The 22199-nt window shown below is 35.5% G+C and overlaps 2 protein-coding genes across 2 annotated transcripts; one reads left to right on the forward strand and one right to left on the reverse strand.

Moving 5' to 3' along the window:
* Window positions 1-1590: 1590 nt before the first annotated feature.
* Window positions 1591-2705, reverse strand: LOC139697758 (uncharacterized). Its single transcript, XM_071596594.1, has one exon. It carries the CDS (start codon window positions 2628-2630, stop codon window positions 1704-1706), a length of 927 nt encoding a protein of 308 aa, XP_071452695.1. The 5' UTR covers window positions 2631-2705; the 3' UTR covers window positions 1591-1703.
* A 61-nt stretch (window positions 2706-2766) lies between these two features.
* On the forward strand, window positions 2767-20741 carry LOC139697630 (mitochondrial ornithine transporter 1). Its single transcript, XM_071596415.1, has 7 exons — window positions 2767-2988; window positions 3147-3406; window positions 5159-5400; window positions 11956-12156; window positions 14059-14239; window positions 17726-17875; window positions 20390-20741. The coding sequence occupies exons 2-7, from the start codon at window positions 3199-3201 to the stop codon at window positions 20506-20508; spliced, it is 1101 nt and encodes a 366-aa protein (XP_071452516.1). The 5' UTR covers window positions 2767-2988; window positions 3147-3198; the 3' UTR covers window positions 20509-20741.
* The last annotated feature ends 1458 nt before the right edge of the window (window positions 20742-22199 follow it).

Here is a 22199-nt window from a genome sequence, read left to right on the forward strand (position 1 = left end):
ATTTGCTTGTGTGTATCCTTCAAATCTTTCCCTATTCTGAACCTATTTTCCCTCTCACAACTTAATCCAACCAGGTGAACATGAATTGACTGTGACCCCAATCAAACACTACAAGAGGTAAATTCATCCATGTTTGACATGATGTGGTGGAACAGCATTGTATAGATTATGAACCCACACTCTCCACTTTCTTAAACTATGTAACATTCATTTGAGAGGCTTACCTGATGATGATGTCAAGGCATTGAATGTATGTCAAATATTATTACAAAAAAGTTGGATGTGCTCTTCATTGTTAAAATATAACAAGGATTGAATGCCATTGAATGGAATTGACCAGCTGAGTGATAATGGGGACAACTTTTCAATCACAAATTTGTAAATAGATCAGTTCTTAAACAGAGCCCTGAGAAAAATTCTGGAGCACTAGCTTCAGGAAAGAAGCCCTCTATAAATAAGACATTATTGTTACTTGGTCTCATCGTGATTTTTATGGTTTTGTAGTAGTGTCCCTGTGTACTTGAGTCAGCATCACCCAAGTCCATATATACAAGTATATGTTGACTGTAATTCACCATAGGTTTTCGGGATTGCATCTGCTTCCTATACAGAGTTCAATCACTCGGGAACGTGACAAAAATAAAACAAGGGCCTAAGAAAAATAATCATTTTAATTATTTGTGTTCCCCAAAAGCAAATATTTATTTCAAATAATTCACAAAAGCTATCACTTTAAAACTTTTTCCTTCGACTAGATATCTTTATGAAACAAAATAATACTTAGGTGGCAATAATAATGTCATTCAAATGATTAAGAATTAAAAATACACCACCAGAATACTGTGGCTATTCATTTTGAGATATATTCATTAGTTATCTCCCAAGCGAATACCTTAGTTATTTTAATCACATGTATCCCGATAAAAACTAAAATCACTATGAACCTATTCATTACCATTGATTCACTGGGCTTCAGTTTATAAATAAGATATATTGTCAACCTTCTTTTGGATTATTAGGGAGGAGAGTTAACATATGCATGAAACATTTTTCATAAGGTATTTCAGTGCAGTGCATCTGTAAGGTAATATGCTCCATAGATATTTTGCTGAGTGTTGCACTATTACATTAAAAGTTTCCAGATGACTGATTTTCATGGAGCAATGGACTGCTCACTCCTTTTGGAAATGCCCCCACAAGTTGTGCCAATTGAATACACAGGCTGTAAATGCTTTCCTTAGTCACTTAGCTCACTCCTTTTGGAAATGCCCGCAGTTAAATAGCAGAGCCTTTAATACTTCTCCAATCTGATTCACCAGTAATTGGTTGCATTACATTCCTAAACAAATGAGGAGATGGTTACGAAAAGCGATAAAAATCAAAAGCAGTCTATGCATTACAAGATTATGCAGAAAGGGTAATTGGCCATTTACCATCCACTACATAACATATATGCCGACGATTTCTCCACAATATACTTCATATTGAATTCCGTAAGAGGTGCACCTCTTGAATAGGACTATACCAACTCAACTTTCCAATTTTATCATCAGAGTGTCTGGCTAATTAACATCCATCCTTATTTTATTGCTTAAAATATTTATTTAAAATATTTGTTATATATATTTGTGTACAACCCTCAAAATATTTAAAATATCTTAGTAAAAATATCACATATACAAAATGCAAGAATTATTTCAACCTCAATCATTGTACATTCCTTCAATAAGAAAGTCCATACGATTATAATGACGCCTTTCCCAAAGATCTAAACCCTTTTTATACAAATACATAGCTAACACAATTAGTAAAGGCAAAGAGAAGGCACTGCAAACAATCGCTATGACATAATCCACTTTAGGAATATTTTCACTAAGCGTTTCATTATTGTCATCTGTCACCACCGGCTTGTGTTTTCGACTATGGGACAAGGAACCACTCGTCATTGAATTGTTCTTGACAATTTCACCAGTCCTGCGATCCTCGTTGTCACCCATAGTATTATTATCAAGAACTACTCCTTTCCGAGCTATTATTTTACCTTCATTCATAGAAGAAATCCCTTCTATGATAACTGAATGTGGATCTAAATCAGAACTCACGGGAATAGCGGTGGAGTTTGGCATAATCCTTTCGCCAGCTGATTCTTGCAGTCCTCCTTCAGCAACTATTGTTTTAAGTGGGTTTTCATTGACAACTTGAAAGTTTGTTCCAGTCTTATCAAGCGTCGAAACATTAGTGCCACCTTCTGTAACAACTAAATTTATCTTCTCGCTTGTGTAATGAGACTGTTCAGTTTCAAAAGACGAATTTCTCAAGTCGGAATTAACAGGTTTCACGATTTTCGTAATGTTTGAAGTGCGTTGATCTGTTAAACTCGGAAGAACGGATTGCGGTACTTCACTTGTTGGCATACTGCTTATTAAGGAAGGTGTGGTAGATATAATTTTGATCACATTGGACGTATTTACATTTTCTCCTTTTGTTGTTGACAACTCAGCCGTTGAAGCAGTTGCATTTTCCTCAATTTTCTTATGCACGACACTTGTGTTCTTGACAATGGAGTCTTCATCAGCACACGTTAATTTTGATGGCCCCAATATTAATACAATCAAGATTATGTACAACATTATAACGAATTTACTGCATCAACTCATTTATAAACATTATAATGCACACTTTTTAATAAGAGAGTCGTGTTGAAACATTACGCAATTTCGTATACAATTTGTTTTTTTGTGACGTCAATGCATATTAACGATATTAACTTGTTGTCGGTGGTCTGCCTTTAAAAATTTTAAACTGTAGTTCGGAATGAATTTAAAAAAAAAGATGGACTTTGAAACTTTTAACATGGTAGAATACGGACCTTTTCAGATATTCTTTACCCATCTGGTTTTTGTTGCGTTTCATCAAAAAACCATTCTTCCGTAAATCTCAATTGTACGCTTTTCTTGATATCAAGGTCCAAGGCCGATGTTGAACAAGGTCATTATGATTTTCGACTGCCTGACCTACTAATTAAAGGATTGTTTCTAATACTCCTATGGAACGCTTCATGCTAACATTAAATTTTATCTTAAGCTTCGTCGTAAATATTTAATGACTTGAGCTGCTGTTTTAATTTTTATTTCATGAAAATTTAGTATGCAACCCTGAGGAACGTTTCAGTCATCTTGAGTTTCAAAGGAAAGACTCATGACGGAGGAGTCGTCCAGGGGAAAAAATCTTAACAATACTGTAATGAGCTTGTCTCCTAACAAAGAGAACATCGCTGGTACTATCATGGGTGATCCGGCTTCTCAAGAAAATCTTATTCCAGCAAAAACGTATTCCAGTACCAGTAGCACGTCCAGCAAAGGAAACATCAAAGATGCTGTAATAGATTTCATTGGTGGATCTTTAGGTGAGTTTTTCCGATTGAGCGAAAATGTGTTCTTATATTACAATGAAATATTTTCTTGTACTGCAAGTCTATGATGGGCATTATTAGACTCACGTGGGTAGTGGGCCAAATAAAATACTTTGGATTCAATCTAACAACATACATGTATTTAATGTAGTAAAAACACATTCAACAAATTTACCGAGCTTGATAAAATTTGACTAGATTATACAGATAGTGAGTCGTGTGAATGAAAAAGTTGTTTAGGTGTTGATTTTGTATTGGATAAAGATTGTAAATATGCCTTGAGCCTGTTACCCTGACTAGAGCACGTTATTTCCTTGATTTTAAAAATAAAGGGAAGCTGACAAACAATAAAAATCTTTATGGATGAATAGAAATAATGGTTAATGGAATATTTTGGATGGTAGCTGTTTGAAAGCTGTTTGGATGGTAGCTGAGGCATGAAAGATTTTCTTCTGAATTCATAAAAATCATGTGCAAGTAATGCTGATGCAATGGGTATGATTTCAAAACTCGCATTGCATTAGATGACAACCCCTAAGAAAGCAGTTTTTTCTATAATTTTCATTGTAAGGAATTCTTTTACCATACACAATTTGTGGTCAAAATTGTAGAAAACAATAGTGTGGCCGTTGAAGCCACTAAAAAATAAAATATTCAATAATTGTGGTGAACAATTCGTGGCAAAATTGCAAGGTACCTTAATGGTTAGTGACCTACACCACGTATCCCTGGCTGCTTACAGGATACTACCTATATACTGGATCTGTCTAAAAAATAAGTAGTATTTTTCTCGTCTTTTTCAACTCAGAGGGAATGAACTACAAAGAATTTATGCCTCGGGGACTGGTAGTGAACAGTGACTTTTAGTAAGTGGAAGTCCTCGAAAGGCTGAGGAAAATAGTTCAATGCATCAGTAAGGAGATCTTTGCCATCTGGAGGCTTCTCAAAGACAAGGCGCCATCTTTACACACGCTGCATTCCAAATGACCAATTATGTGGGCAAGTAGAAGATGGGAATGCTGCCCTACAGCCCTGATTTGGCACCACTGGATTTCTTTTTGCTCCCAAGAATGAAAAGGAGCTTGAAAGATGAACATTTTGGGATACTATATAATGTCAAAGGGGGTGTGACAAGGGGCTTGAATGAGGTTCCATTAGATGCCTTCCAGAAGCTTATCACACCTAGCAGAGGGGCCTGAATCGGTGTGTCAACACACAAAAATGCTATTTTGAAGAATTTCAGTAATTTGTACTTTGATCTGCAATCATGTTTTGATCCTGGATTTATTATACTTATTTTTGAGACCATCCATGTAGAAATTGGATTCTAATGACTCTTCAGCATTAAAAAATATTAATAGTAAGTAATTTTTTAAGGCTAGCTAATTAAAATTAATAAATAAAATATGCCTTAAGTTCTGATGGCAAGCAAGCATGAGATCATAACTTGAAGCCAGGATGCTTCAAATGGGAACAGACTTAACTACCCCACCAGTGCAACTGGAAGCAAACCCAGAAAGAATGGTTTTCCCAATCTGTTGTGAAAGGAATGATTTCCATGAAATATGACCAATATGGATACCAAGTGGCTTTCACAAACTAGATTCGGCTTTTACCCTATGCTTTGAGATTCCTCCAAAACACCCAGTTCCATGTTAAAACATAAATTAGGAATAATGTATTTATCATAATTTGTAATATTCCATCAATATTTTGATAGAGTAAAATCTCGTTTTTTACATGTAGGTGCTGTGGCTTCTGTGTATGTTGGACAACCCTTGGACACTGTAAAAGTAAAGATGCAAGCATTTCCTCAACTTTATACAGGAATGGTGGATTGTTTCAAGCGTACATTAACACATGAAGGAATAGCCAGAGGTCTCTATGCTGGAACAGTACCAGCGGTGGCTGCCAATGTTGCGGAGAATTCAGTTTTATTTGCTGGATATGGGGCTTGTCAGAAAGTTATTGCCTCTGCAATGTTTAAGGTCTGAGCTATGTTTAATCATTGATGTTGACGAAGTAATACCTATTTTTAAGTTTCCCTCATTCACTTTGTATTCTCAACTTCAAATATCAAATGAATGCTCAAAAGAAGTAAGGATTCATTTTTCTGGGTTACAAGTTAAAACCCTGAAACAATCTTATTTTGCAAGGAAAAAAATTGTGACTAATAACTTAAATAAGATTGTAGAAGATAAATACTTGAGTATATCTTGATGAAGTTTGTCTACAAAATAAGATTGTGATATGACAAATTAATAAGGTCACTCTGCACCTGTAGCTTGGCATACTTTTCACTTTTTTGTTTGATCACTTGACCTCTTAAAATTTAAAATTTTGAATGCAATGCATTTTAATGGGTGCTGAGTCAAATTCTTTGAATCAATGTATTTATCGTTCTGATTGTGAGAGGAATTGAAAAACTTGACACACTGAACTGAGTTCAATGTTAAGGTATTAATTTGTTGACTGCAAATGGAATTTCTAACACCTTTCTTAACTATTTCTGTGAAACCCATTCAGATGAATTTATGGGTAGTGTACTAATTAGCTGATCCAAATGTCAAAGGCTCAATATCTGCTTCAGGCATGGGTTTTTTACTTCAGATTTATAATTAAAGGTGGTCAATGATCAAAATGTGAGATTTCCTTAAATTACCTTGAAACAAAGTATTACTGATGCCTAGGGAAAATTTCTAAAATTCATCAAATTTCATTGGAACAGTAAATATTTTTTAACAAAATAATGGGTTCAATGATTAGTACTAGTAATCATATCACGTATAATATCCTCCCAATTTGTTTGAATCCTAAAATTATGGCCATAAAATCTTGATGAATGTACACATTGTATTTGGGTTTTGATAATTATTAATTATACTGTGTTGTTTAACTGTGCCAAAATTTTACTTTCGCCTACCATCATTTCAACAGGATTGGCGAAATGTTCAGTATTTAAAGCATGTCCAACAAATGGAGTTTCATAAATGAATTTGAAGGACTGAACAGTGTATGTAATTGACCTCCATTTGGCTTGATTTGAATGTCAATGAAGACAACAGGCATTGTCAACAAGTAATGAGTGTTTTAATTTTTTAAAAATAACATGCACCATTGGGGTAGAATTTGCACTCTGTTGATCAAGGCATGTGTGTTTCCCAATGTTATGTTCTTCTGTGCATACATTGGGTTTATTTGAGTGTGATATGTTTTTTTTTGAGGAAGTGCATGAGTGTTAGTGTAATGTACTTGGATTTTATCATATTTCAAGTGTTCTCATTATTCTGAGGAATGGTTTACCTGGTGTGCTTAGTATTAGGATGGATAAGTGATGGGAAATGCATGGTATTTTTTGTATATTTTGTTGCAGTTATTTGGAGGTCATAATTTACTGGGTTAGAGTATTGGTATGCCTTTTAAAAAATGAGTGATACTACTAGCAAATGCTTTTCGTTTATAAGGCTTTCAACATTTCATTTCACCATGACTGTTGTTCATATATACTTTCATATAGAAAACAGTCCCTCAGCTAAATTTTTGCATTTTTAAACTTCTATTTTAGTATAGATGTTAGTGATAAACATGGTAATAATATGTTATTTTGCATTAACCCTGTTCACATTGATTTTTAAGATCACAATGTAATATACATATTATGTAGTGATTCTTGGAGTAATTTCCTAAATAGTAATTGAATTATTATTATTATTATTATTATTATTATTATTATTATTATTATTAGGTAATCTACCGGTTAAGGTAGGTTTTTGGATGGACACAGCTACAAAAAAATATATATTTTGTGACTCCTATAACACACAATCCAGCATTCTAGTCTGTATCAGGTCCCTCTCTTCATCTCTGAGCACTTCCTTCCTCACTTCATCCCGTCCAACATCCCTATCCTATTCCTTCCCTTTCCTCGTTTGCCCAACATTCTCCCCTCTATTACAGTCTTCAACATTCCACTGCCAGGTAACAATCCTCCTGCTTCAATGACCACGTTTCTGCACCATTTAGAGCTATGCTCTAAATGGTGCAGAAACCTGAGCTGCACCACAGTTTTTACGAGTCTTTTCTTAATATCCTTACTCAGTGTCCCTGTCATCAACTCCCTCCTCCTTGTGAAAGCCACTTTACCCAGCACAATTCTTCTCTTTACGTCCCTACTACTTTGACCCTGTTGGTCCAAAACACTTCCAAGTGACATAACTGTTCTACCTGCTCTATTTTTTGCCCTCCTATCTTGATGTTTAGCTAATCCTTTTTCTTTCTGGAAAATTACACAACCTTTGTTTAATTAATATTGATTCTCATCCCATATCTGTCGCACTGAATTTCCAATTCACTCAGTAATGCTTGCAATCCCTTGGCTGACTGACAAACTAAGGCTTGGTTGTCAGCGAACCTAATTGATTTTACGAATTCCCCGCCCACGTACATTCCTACCTCCAGTTCTTCCCATGCCTCTCTAATCATTTCCTCTACATACAGGTTGAACAGCAATGGTGATAATGGGTAACCCTGCCTTACACCTCTTTCTAACACTGCCCATCCAGACTCTCCGTTCCCCACTCGCAGCTGAGGAGTCTGAGACATGTACAGGTTGCAGATTAGCCTCCTTTGCCTCCAATTTATTCCTATTTTCTGCAATATGCTCATTACTGCAATGGCATCACGTGTACCTCTCCCCTTCCTATTCTCAAACTGATCATCCCCTAAGTAATCATTTGCCCTACTCTCAATCCTTTTGTTGATGATCCTGAGAACAACTTAAGCTGCGAGGGAAATCAAAGTTATTGTTCTCTAGTCCTCACATGATGTAGCCTTCACCTTTTTCGGAATAGGAACTAACACTGATCTCACAAAGTCTTCCAGCCAGATTCCTTACACATAGATACTACGAATCAACCCATATAGCCTCTTCCTCCCACATTTTCCTAAACATTTCAGTAGTTCCGCAGGAATGTTATCCACCCCCATGGCCTTATTTAGTTTCATCTCCCTTAATGCCCTTTCTATCTCATCGTATAGTATGCCTGGACCTAAGCTGTCTTCCTCTACGTCATTTTCTTTTTCAATGTCTAACTTTGTTGGTCTAAGTTCTTTACTGTACAATTCTTCCATATATTCCTTCCCTCTCTCTTGGATATTTCTGGTGTCAGCTATTATATTACCCGCCTTATCTCTAACTGCTAGCATAGATCTTCCCATCTTACCTCCCGATAGTGATTGGACCTTGCTGTAAGGTGCACCAATGTCACCCTTTCTCTGCAAACTTTCCATATCCTCGCACAGCATCTTCCACCATGCTTCTTTTGCTTTATTTGTTGCCCACCTTAATTTATTATTTAACTCTTTGTACTTCATTTTGCCTAATTCTGTGTTTACATTCTTCCATTTTCTCTTCTCATCCATCTTTTTAATTATCTCATCCGTGAACCATGTTTTCCTAGTCCTTTTTGTGTTAACGGTTCCAATAGTGTCTTTTGCAGCTTTCGATAACCCATTCTTGATACATTCCCATTTTTCTTCGATAGTACTCAGCTCTTTACCATCCTCCATGATTTTCCCTGCAGCCTGGTGGTACTCCTTCCTTGTCAATCCATTTTATGCTTCTACATTCCATTTTCTAACCTGCCACCCCTGCCTTATCTTTTTGAAACGGACACTACGTTTCATAACAACTAAATTGTGGTCTGGGTCCGCATCCGCTCCTGGGAATCTGTGCGAATCCATCACACTGCTCCTAAACCTTTGTCTAACCAGAATATAATCTAGCTGGTACCTTTCTAAGTCACCAGGCATTTTCCATGTACACCTGCACCTTTTGTGGTGTCTAAACAAAGTGTTAGTGATGACTAAGCCCTGTCTCCTGCAGAACTCAACTGCTTTCTCCTAGCGGTCATTCCTCGTGCCTAAACCGTAGTCCCCGACCTCGTCACCATCTTTTCCTTCGCCTACTGTCGCATTCCAATCCCCCATCACTATCAAATGTTTCCCTCCGGGAACACACGCGATAATGTCCTCTAACTGATCGTATATCCTATCGACCTCTTCTTCCTTATGGTTGCTCGGTGGCATGTAACCTGAATAATAACCAAGTTCGTCAGTTCTGCTTTTATCTCTACTAGTAATAATTTATCCGTTACCTGCTCTATGTTGACAATGCTTCTTCCTACCCCTTCATTTAACACTATGGCAATCCCTCATTGGCTCTCGTCTGTGCCGCTGTATATTATTCTACACTGATCGCTCCAGTAATCCATGCTATCCTTCCATCTCACCTCCCATAGACCTAAAATATCTATTTTTCCCTTTTCCATTTCTCGCTTAATATTCTCCAGTTTCCCTGTCCTCATCATTGTCCTAACATTCCATGTTCCTATTCTAACTAATGTGGTCTTCTTCTTCTTCTGCGTCTTCTGTCCTGCTGCTGCCGGTTTGCCCTTGCAAGGGTTTTGTGGGATGACGACCACGGAAGCCTTGCCTCCCCGACTGCTCTGCTGGGCACGGCACACAGCCAATTGGGTCGAGCACCCTAGTTGCCAGGACTCAAAATATCTATAGTGGCCATCATATTAATCTTGGGAATGATAATTGAGGTGATTTATTATATATGTATAATATATATATATATGTATATATATGTATATATATATATATATATATATATATATATATATATATATATATATATATATATATATATATATATATATATATATATATATATATATATATATATATATATATATATATATATATATATCTCTGGCAGCGAGAGAGGCAAGGCTTCCGTGGTCGTCGTCCCACGAAACCCTTGCAAGGGAAATCCAGCAACAGCAGAACAGAAGATGCAGGAGAAGAAGACCAAATTAGTTAGAATAGGAACGTGGAATGTTAGGGCAATGTTGAGGACAGGAAAATTAGAGAATACAAAGTGAGGAATGGTAAGAGGAATATAGATATTTTAGGTGAGATGGAAGGATAGTGGGGAATGCGGAAGTGATAGTTATAGAGTAATATGCAGCGGAAGGAACAAGGACCAGGGAGGGTTTTCCATAATATTGAATAAAAAGTTAGGGAGAATCAACATAGAACAAGCAACTGATAGAATATTACTAGTAGAGATAAAAGCAGAGCTGACGACCTTGGTTATTGTTCAGGTATACACGCTACCAATTAATTCCCAAAACAAGGGGGAAGAAGTCGATAGTATGTGCAATCAGTTTAAGGATATAATTTTGTTTGCTCCCGCAGAGTAACATTTCATAGTGATGAGGGATTGGAATGCGACGATAGGCAAAGGGAGAGATGGTGATGAGGTGGGGGACTACAGTTTAGGCACGAGGAATGACCGCGGGGGAAAGCAGTTGAGTTTTGCAGGAGACAGGGGTTAGTCATCTCCAACACTTGGTTTAGACACCACAAAAGGCATAGTTATACATGAAAAATGCCAGAGGACTCGGAAAGGTATCATTTATATTATATAACAGTTAGGCACAGATTTAGGAAGTGTTATCAATTCGCACTGCAAAAAACTGGAGCAGGTGGAACAGTTTATGTACTTGGGAAGTGTTTTGGACCAAAATGGTCAAAGTATTTGGAACATAAGGAGAAGAATTGCATTAGGCTAAGAAGCTTTCACTTGGAGGAAAGAATTCACGGCAAGGACATTAGGTAAGGATGTTAAGAAAAGGCTCATAAAAACTTTGATGTGGAATATAGTTATGTTCGACAAGGAAACATGTTCACTGAAGTAGGAGGATAGACATAGATTGCGACCCACTAGATGTGATAAGCAGGGTGCAGTGCTTAAATCCGGATAAGCACGCGTTTCCTCGAATGAGATTTCCTTGCCAGGTTAGGGAAACCTTCCCCAGACTTCTCCCAAGCATTATGCTTAACCACAATATCATAAACAGTTGCTCTGGGGTACCAGAAGAATCAAACTTTTTCAAAATATAATGCCCAGTGCGAACACTTTCAATAATGGCGGCTCTTTGATCGCACTCCGCACTTCTACGTAACATCTCGACTAGTTTGAGGTTATGACTGCTTACTAGATGCCTACAGGTATAGCTTTCAAGAATGCCAATCGCGACCTCCAGTAGAACTACGATATGGGGGAAATTCAAATGGAAATTTGCCTGGATTTAAGTGCTGCACCCTGTGTGTATTATAAAATAAATTAAATATATATATATCTAGTGGCCATTTATAAACATAAACATCATTAAAATACACATTGTGCTGTTTCTGCTTTCATTAATGGCACTACATGTTTTTTTCCTCAGTTTTTCCTTTTTGAACCTACAAAATCATGGAAGTACTTCGTACTCAGTAACTGCTAAAATAATTTAAATGATATATGAATGAAAAGTACAGGTGTATGTATTTGCAAATACATACATGTATGTTATCGTTTCTGCCTTCTTAATTCCATTGGTTCCATAAATCATTGATAATGTTATGTTTAACTATTGAAATATAGGAGAATGGGTTTTTCACTCTTTATTTTAATTATTTTTTCATAGAAAACTGAGGAGTTGTCAATATTTGGGAATGCCATTGCTGGCTGTCTTGCTGCTTTCTTCTCATCCTTCACATTGTGCCCTACAGAGCTTGTGAAATGTCGATTGCAAGCCTTGAATGAAGTAAATGCTGCTAAAAGATCTGCAATGAAAAACTTAAATGGAAATGCTGCTAATTCTGAATCTGGATCCAAGTTTCTTAAGGTCTGAAAATGTTATTTGTTCTGATATTCATGTGTTGTCAAACCTACCCAATAAAAAGATTCCTTCCCGGTACCGCACTCTGAATTAAAAATGATCCACTGTACTCTCTAGCTGAGTTAATGCCATTTTAATTTTTTTTAGCTCTCTGCTTTTATGGTATTTATATTTCAAAACTCACATTACCCAAGTTTACATAAGGTTCACTTATTTATGGGTCTCTACTTTCTTGTAGCAAATGCAAGCAAGGCAAATCAAATGTTAGTAAATGGATCTTTATACCTTTTGAGCTTTTAGCACCTTTAAACAGGCATATCAATATTTAAACCAGCCTTTATTGACCTTGTAAAGTTCTTGAGGATTTGCAGAGATAAGAGTATGAATCTCCTCACATTCTACCATCTAGATTCTTATCAAATTGCCAAGACATGATAAGTAGTTCTTACACAGTTACATCATCCCCATAATCCCTAAGCAGCCCCTATCGAGTGTTAAATGTTTACCTTTTATTGTCTTCTGGTAGTTGGGCCCACTCAAATTAATTATTTCTTTCCAAATAAAAAGTTTAATCAAGACCATTTTGTGACCCTCTCACAGTCTTGAGTTCAACATTCATCTTAAGCATCTCATTGTCTGTTTTCACCAGTTGTTTGAGGGTTCTAGGCTTCTGAATTATTCCAAAGAAACTGCGGCTTCTGAATTATGTTTGAATTGATATTATGATGGCAATCAAGGTCACAAAATGTTGGCATATTAGTTTTATATGTTGGTCAGCATGTATGGCAAATGTAAAACCATGTTGTCAGAAGAGCAATAGAAAATGTGTCATCCATGATGAATTTTGATGTTGACATTGCAAAATGATGTTTAAATATAATTTAATGTTTATAAATTATTGAAAAATACAGTAGGAATGGATTTAGAAGACCATAAAACTGTGGTAGCATTTTTACTTATGATGTATTTTGTGGTGATTGGTTAACGTATGCATAGATGAGGGAGGTCTATTAAGAACCCCATTATCTTATAAAAACTCATTAGCCTCTTGGGTGATCTTTGTAATCTCCCTCAGTGAAACTAACCAATCAAATTCATTAACAGTTAATCATACTCAATACCAAGGTTTTTTTGATCTTAACATTATTTCTATTAATTTAATATCCTAAGTAATAATTTTTATTCATAAAAATAATCTTTCTTTCTTGAGGTATTACGAGGGGGATTAGAAAAGTAAGGTCTCTGATTCTTTTTTCATGAAAAATCAAATTTATTCTCAACTTTGTGTACATCGTAGGAGAGGCTGAGCATTTAGCTATTTTTCTACATAGATGCCTTGATAATCAATCACTTTTTGCATCCTTGTAAGAAGCTTTTTAATACAAGCGTCATACCTTTCTCCCACCGCATCGTTAAGTCAACTGACGACTGCTTCTCTGATATAAATTCATTGCCATTTAGTGGAAGTGTACAGTGAGAAGTGTATGGACATCAAAAACGTGAGGAAGTGGTACAGGGAGATTTTGAATTGCCCTCGTACAACAATTTGCCTGCTAAACTTTTATATCTATTATGTTGTTGGCCACAAAATCCCAGCTAATCTTTTCCCTAACAGTATTTCATGGATTGGATGATAGAACTTGTAGGATTAGTGCAGTTATTGGCTCATTGGTCACAGGTTGGACAGTACTGTCTTCATGCAAATTAGTTGTTTGCTCCATATTGTCTTTGGGGCTTGTAATGATGTATGAAAATGCTGGTACTAAGCTGCTGTTTAATGGTTGAGCATCCACATATGTACTAAAACTATCGATTAAAAGCTAGTATTGTTCCACATTTAGAATAGCATGCAAAATAACTTTTCAAATGTCAATTTTCTTTAATTTTGGTGATATATTTACCTTTAAGGATAAAATTGGGCCTTTTAAGCTGACCAAACAGATACTTCTCCAAGAGGGTGTACCTGGTTTATTTAGAGGCCTAACATCTACTATTGCACGAGAAATGCCCGGATATTTTTTCTTTTTTGGTGGTTATGAAGCTTCCAGGCAAATGTTGGCTAAGGAAGGGCAAAGTAAAGATGATATAGGTGAGATGGACTTAATTTTAAACATCTTTTATAATATTACTTCAATACTCATCTACATTTGCTGATCATAGACCAATGGTGAAATTAGCATTACTTTTTTCAGTTAAGTACCAGTATGAATTACTGTTTATTTAACCTTGTGTTTCCAACATACAAGTAAAAGTAGTGCTCTTCCTGTAATATGTAGTTATGTAGTTCAAGCATTTGATTTTTCATAAGTTGTAGCCAGGAATTGTATTACTTCAGTCAGCGATGTGATTGATCATTAAGAGCTATTTAAACCTCTAAATTTCATGACTTTAGCTGGCCCACTTCAATTTGAAAAAGCAGTAAGAAAACTATACTCTTTTGAAATACATTCGAATGAGAATGTAAGCAACCATGGTGCCATGCTAAGAGGAATGGGGTGCAGGAGTGTGAAGGCTATTACTTGGAGGTCGTGAACTAGAATGGGTATTCCTCCCAACACCTCATCCTTGGCCCAAGACTCAGAAGATGAAGTGCTCTGAAGATTGAATCATTTTCCTGGGTCCCTTCCAATAATACCTGATATAACAGACCAGCAGACAGGACTAGACATAATGGTCCAACCTGATGTACATCCTCATATTTTATTGTGATTTCAGTGAAAAAAAGCAGAGAATAGTACATTGTGTACCTCTATTGTAGTATCATACAGTTAGCCTTGCTATAGTGATGACTAGCACAAGAGTACTGACCACCAATAAGACAACCCAAGATATGATTACAAAATAATGATTAAGTCACTGGAGAACTAATTCAGTCCATGTAAGAGAATTAAATTTTGAAGAGATCCAAGAATTAGAGAAAATGGTTGAGAGTGAGAGTGGTTAGGGGATAGTTGATGAAGATGATGATAATTGCAATGCTGCAGGACATCAAAAAGTTATTAATAAATAGGATATAATGAACAGAACCTTAAAATAACATGATGATTTTGAAAGCACTGAACTCTTAACATGCCATCCCTCAGGCCTAGGTAGCGGGGTACTTCAAAACACTCCATCAGTAGAGGACTAAATGGGCAAATTTGGACTCTTTTTAGAGAAAATGAATGTTTTTTAATTTCTATCACTAGGAAATGAATGAAACTTGTCTTAAGGAAGAGAAATTTTTTTAGAGTAATCATTTTAGTTTGTGATTTTTGTTACATTACCTCTACATGGGAAGGCCCAGAACTACCCAGCCTGACCTAGAGATGGTGGTAGTTGTTTGAAAAATATCACTGTATTAGAAAGTATGCAATATATAAAGCATATGTTTCAAGTTTTAAGACGAAAAAGAAGAAGCTGCGTTGTTTAGTGTTTGTTTGGCAGCCATCAATAGTGAACGTCTTTAGTGAATTTGTGAAAATGGAGAAAATTGGTCATTGTTATGTGATTCAATACTTTTATTTGAGAGGCCTCAGCCCAACAAATATAAAATCTGAACTGTATTCTACTCTGAGTGAGTCTGCTCCTTCATTAACAACAGTAAAATATTAGGTAGCAGAGTTTAAACAAGGCTGTACAAGCTGTCAAGACGAGCATCGCACTGGTCAACCAAATGAGGTGACGACTCCAGAAACGGGGAAGAAAATCCACAAAGTGATACTGGATGATGGTCGACTGAAAGTGCACGAGCTAGCAGGCAAAGTAGGCTTTTCAAAAAGTGTGGTACATCGCATATTGACTGAAAATTTGGACATGAGAAAGCGGTGTGCCGCATTTGGTCACACTCGAGCAAAATCAGTGTCGTTAATATGTTTTGATTGAATATTTAGCAAAGTTTCTCAGCAACAAAGCAGAATTTTTGCACTTTTTCATAAACATGGGTTCATTACATCATACCCAAGACAAAAGGACAATCTAAACAATGGATTGAAAAGGGAGAACTGCCTCTAAAGAAGGCAAAGACCGTTTCATCTGCAGGCAAGGTAATGCCATTGGTTTTTTGGAATGCGCATTAGATAGCTTTCATTGACTATCTTGAAAAAGGAAAAAATATCAACGGCGAGTATTATACGAGCTTATTGCAACGTTTGAGCAAAGAAATCAAGCAAAATTGGCCCCATTTGGCTAAGAAGAAAGTGTTGTTTCATCAAGACAATGCACCAGCTCACAAATCCTTTATTGCAATGGCCAAAATTCATGAATTAAAGTTTGAAATTCCACCTCATGCACCCTATTTGCCAGATTTTGCCCCGATGGATTATTTTCTGTTTGCAAACTTGAAAAAATGGCTCGGTGGTCAAAGATTTTTGAACCGTGAAGAAATGATGTTGGCAGTTAATGGCTATTTTGAGGAGCAAGACAGTTCTTATCATGAAAAGGGTATCAGACTTATTGAACATCACTGGGAAAAGTGAAAAGAGCTGAAAGGAGATTATGTTGAAAAACAAAAATTTTTTTTCAAAATTTTTGGTTTCTTTGTTGGGTCAGGTACTTCTGGGATTACCCTTGTAATCAAGCCTGAAAATATTAGAGGAATCCCTTACATTTCTATGGTTACAATGGGAAGCTCCCTCTCTCCCAGATATAAGTTCTTGTTAGGTCAATTGGGAAAATTCAATCAGCTGTCATAATGGGGATAAGGATGGTTGCAAAAAGCATTCCCCAATATTACTACTGCCTCTGTCAATCCAAAAAGTGTACAATCCTTGAAAATGGACTTGTGCAGACGGAGATGAAAATTTGTAAGAATCAATGATGCATTTGACACTGCAAATTTTGGCTATCTAATTTATGGAATAGGTGGAGACTATGGTTCTTAAAAATATGATGCTAGTTAGTTGCTGGCAAGATAGGGGTTGGAAGATCTCATTTAATCAGGTATAAAAAGTAAATATGCCATTATAAGTTAATTTAGTATGCAGCAAGCAATATATGAATTACTGTAAAGTTATTTTTATTTAAAATTGTGTAAAATAAAATTTACTGTATGTATATCAGTACAACAATGTTTGTGCATAAAAGTCATTCACCTTGACCAGGATGCATTCACCATGATCTCAGTCAATGTGGATGATTTTTATGCTTTGAAATTGTTGCATTGAAATGCACATTAGTGGATGATTCCATTAAAAGTTACTGTTGCAGCATCTCCCACAGATTTTTAGAATTGGACATTTATATTTGTAAAAATTTAGTATCCAAAACAAATTGCAGGAAATCAGAGTATTAATTGGTTCACTTAATCATATTTTCGCTTGACAATCAGTCATTAGAAATGAATCATTGTCTTAAAGCAGGAACCTAAATGTATATCATAATTTCATTTGCATCCTTTGTATTTGGGCTACTCATTTTGGCCAAGGTCAATGCAATATTTATGTGTAAAAGAGTTTCTACCGAGTAGTTTGGAAGTTATTTCTTCATGGAAAAATTTGCAAGAAAAATGCTCATATATCCTCTCCATTTTCATGCCTTCAATATTTGTAAATAATTTTTTGCCAACATTTTACTGATTTTAAATTATCAATTTTAGGTTCTCTGAAAACTATGTTATCTGGTGGTATTGGAGGTTTTACGTTTTGGCTCGTGATATTTCCAGCAGATGTCATTAAATCTCGAATTCAAGTCACTGGATCAAAAGAGCCTCTAGTAAAAGTATTCCTTGAAATCTACAGACAAGAAGGTAAGTTTCACCGCAGATTTGAATTTTTTTCTTCAATCAAAAAGGAATTCATGAAGTTTTAGTAGAAATACTTGTTTGTAATGAAGGATCTCAGGTTTTCCCGGCGTATGGTATTCAAGAAGTTCTCTCGGGTTTCCCACCGGGTCAGGTTGCAGTACACCGACGTTTCGAAGGGTGACTCTGCCATCGTCTTCAGGGTGAAATTCACTTCACCCTGAAGACGATGGCAGAGTCAGCCTTCAAAACGTCGGTGTACTGCAACCTGACCCGGAGGGAAACCCGAGAGAACTTCTTGAATACTTGTTTGTACACTTTCAAGTTTTTTGTATACTTTGTCTATGAAGGAATATGCATAGGAATTCTATATGAGTTCATGATAATTCTGTTGCCTCACTACCTTACTAAGAATTGTGCTTAGATTCCTTATTTTTATCAGACATTCAGGGTTTGTATGATTTGTGAAAAAAATTGCCCATTAAAACAGGTAAATAAAAATATCCAAAAGGTACTTCACTCTAACTTTGTGGAATAAAAGAAAATAAAAATGAGGTAGCTATTTTCAGAAATGTTCATTGGGCTTTGTTTTTCAATACATGTACAATTGAAAATTCCCCTGAAACACTGTGACATTCTGTGTAGCCACTTAGTCCAAGATATGAGAACATATTTATTTTCTTCTGAGCACTACTTCACTCAGATGAAGTAGTATCCTGATTTCAGTGTGTCTTCTTGTTAAGTTTCAATATTTTTAATCTTGCCAATTTTATCTTTTCTGCTTACTCTACAAAATAAATTTTTAAACATCGCTAAAATATCATTTGAAATTTTCTTTTTCACGCTGATTACCTGAATAAGAATCCATTTCAAGAGTCATTATTCAAGTATGAGGACTATTCAATAAAAAACAGTCATAATTTTTTAAATCACATAATTTAGATGTGTAAAAACTTTTGTTATATTGTTAGGTTATTATGTAATGTGCATTTGATACAACTGTCATTAATTTGACCCCACTCCTGAATCAGTGGCAGCTGTTGCTAGTTGAAAGATGTTCAGTTTGCCAATAGTAATTATGGAGGTAACACGTAATGATAAATGCACCGAAATGAAAAAACAATTCTTTGAAAATTTGCTTTCACCTGAAAAAATCATCAGCCAAGGTCTATGTAATACTGCAGGAAGCTTGTGGAGAGTCTATTCTTCCCTATAGCAATGTTTGAATGGTGGCGGTCGATATTAGTCAATATATTATCTAAATTGGTTTGAGAATTAGCACTCACTCTAGTAGGTTCACTGTTTGTAGCAGATATGTTAAAATGAAGTTAGTAAATCCCTAAATTTTTATTTTGCTACAGAATCGTCAATAACATTAAAATTAAAGTTGTCTGTAATTATATTGAATGGGTCATGGATTATTGAGCTATGGTTTAACTTCAAGAATTTCGTAAGTTTGGTAAGGAAAACACAGAAATCACCTTGAGGCAAATGATAAATAGACAATACATAAAAAACAGTAGCATCCACTTTGAAGCAGGTAACACAGGATTCAAATGATTGTTTTTCTTTGAGAAATTTGTATAAGAAACCAATTGGAATAGGGGAAAAACATTTTAGAAAGTGGAATCAAAATACCACCATTTTTGTGCACTGATCAGCAAAAAGCCTAAGTGATAACATACCCAGGCACATGAAGAGTCTCAAGATCACTTGCATTTAACCAATGTTTGTTGACACAGATCACATGGGGTTAGTTCTTGTTTACTAGAACCTCGAGGTCCAGTAATTTATTGCGAATGCACTGAATATTTATGTGCAAGAACTTCAAGCTTGGTTGCAGGTGCTGCTGCAAAAAAGAAAAATTACCCACAAACACATATTTTGTCCAAAAAGGGGGTTACTGAGGGTTTCGCAAAAATCTTGTCATATGGATGCTCGAAATGATGTATAATTTCCTGCATTACCTGAAGTTGTTCAATCTCTAAGTCAGTGGATGTGTCCATCCCTGGGATTTCATCCGTCACATAGTTTACCAAATTGTTAACAGTTGTGTCAGGCATGAAGTTCCCCACAATTATATGAGAATGACGAGGAATCCCCAAAAGATGTACAGTGTTATTTTTCCTGTGCATTCTCTGAAATTCTCTCTTAGTCATGAGTGCTAAGTTCCCTACCCTCTCTCATCTGAAGGAGTATGACTAACCCCTTTTCCAGATTATCTGTTGAATTGCTTATTTGTTGGTTATTCGGTACCTGCACTTTTGAAGGATTTCATAGTGTTTCCCGAAGTTGATGACATTATCCACTAAATGCCTCCACATAATATTCACCACTGTGCAGTACTTATAATTGCTAATTTTTCCACTGAACTATACCTATATCTAGAAAAAACTTTTCATCAATGACCAGATGGATTTATCCAATACTTGAAAAGCATAACTTCAGCATAAATGTATTTTAAATGATATATTTTAAGAAGCTAGAATCTTGCTAACATTTTGTGTTTTGCTTGCATAGGTTTGCCAGCACTATATAATGGATTGAAACCAACTTTGGTCCGTACTGTTCCTGCCACAGCTGCCTTATTTTTGGTGTTTGAGAATACTAAAAAAATTTTGCATACTATGCTGGACTAAGTATCTTAAAACTGTGTATACTGTAGGAAACTCTTTAAATTCTTAAATATCTTCTCATGACTCTATTTTTATAAATGCATGTTGTTACGTTTTGATGAATTTTAAACTGTTGAATGAATCTGAAAGATATTTATAGCAGCATTAGTACAAAAAAGATCTGAAATTGTTTTTGGAATATGTACAATAGTGGGATGATAAATCCCTGAAATTTTAATAAAGTAAGAACAAAAGTAATACATTTTTGGTTTAGTAAATAAATTACAGTTTCTCTTGAATAATACTGCATGTCTTAAAATGAGGTCCTTTTTCTTGATAGGTATCTTTTTCTATGATTGCTTGTTGAAATAATTTGGTGATGCATAGATCAGAACTGGTGAGTGTATTTACAAAACCAATTTAAAGTTTTTTTCATAGGGAATGATAGCAGGCGTCATTTGTGGGAATTTTTTGCATTCATTATGATAAATTTAAAGCACTAGGTCAGGAATGGCAAACCTTTTTGCAGCTGAGTGCCAAAGGAAAAAAGGAAGATTATAATTTTGCCAAACCCATCAAGTGAGATGTGGCAACACCTATTGACCCATAAGTCATGTATTCCAGAGGGGTTATTCCATGACTTGTTAGTAAATCCATGCTATTTTTCAAACAGTATCCAGAAATGGCATTGGTAGTCATTTAATACAAGTGGCCAGCATCACATTGGCAAATGGCACGGTAACGAATGACCATCTCTGATACCAAGGAAGAATTAAGTAAGAGTGAAGTTGATGCCTTGTACATGATGACAATATGATGAGAAGTTGACAAAAGAAAAATATTTTCTTTCAATCAATGCCATTGGTTGAAATTAGTTCAAAGCAATAGAAATACAGCAGACACAGATTAATTATGTTCACACTATAACTATATAGTTTTCTCTCAATATTCATTTGTTCACTTTTTTAAGTCTTATACCTTAAATATTATGATTACCATTTTTATGTCATGGATAGCTTGTAGTAAGTAATACGCTCTGATGTGGAATTATGAAACAAGAAGTCTTCGGTTCTATTTATTTTAAGTATTATCATTGTCCGTTCATATCCATCTGCCTCTACAAACATCACTCATGTCACAAGGCATTGAAGAAATTAGATTTTCATTTAGAATTAACATGAAAAAGTAAAATAAACTCAAGGCAAACTTAAAATATAGTAATTTTTTTATGATTTAAAAGTTTATGCTTAGCTTCCTGGCACCAAATCATGCAAACAGTTAGCTGGTAGCTCTCTTCAGCCATAAATATTGATGTGAGGAAAGGTAACTTTTGTGCAGATGATATTTTATTTAATCTATCAAACAATAAATGAATTCAAATTTCATTCAACAAGAATATGACATGATTACATGATGGATATATAGGTCGTCAAATATTACAAAATAATTTCCCTAGGTTTGTCAGGTAATAATATAATTTAGTGGTAATGTTTCGATTTGGCATGTGCCATGGAATTTCATTAACTTGATGAATTTATGATTTAAAAATTGTGATTGGTGAAATCTTAAGGTATGCCTTAAATTGCTGACATAGGTTTATAGCCATACAGTGTTATGTTCATTAGTATTATTAATAGGTAGGGTTTTGGATGGCACTGCTTAGATAATGGTAAAACAATTTATTTACTTGTCTCTTCCCACAAAACAACCTGACT

Source organism: Hetaerina americana, unplaced genomic scaffold, assembly GCF_022747635.1.
Source record: "Hetaerina americana unplaced genomic scaffold, ioHetAmer1.1.p SCAF_8, whole genome shotgun sequence".
NCBI lineage: Eukaryota > Metazoa > Arthropoda > Insecta > Odonata > Calopterygidae > Hetaerina > Hetaerina americana.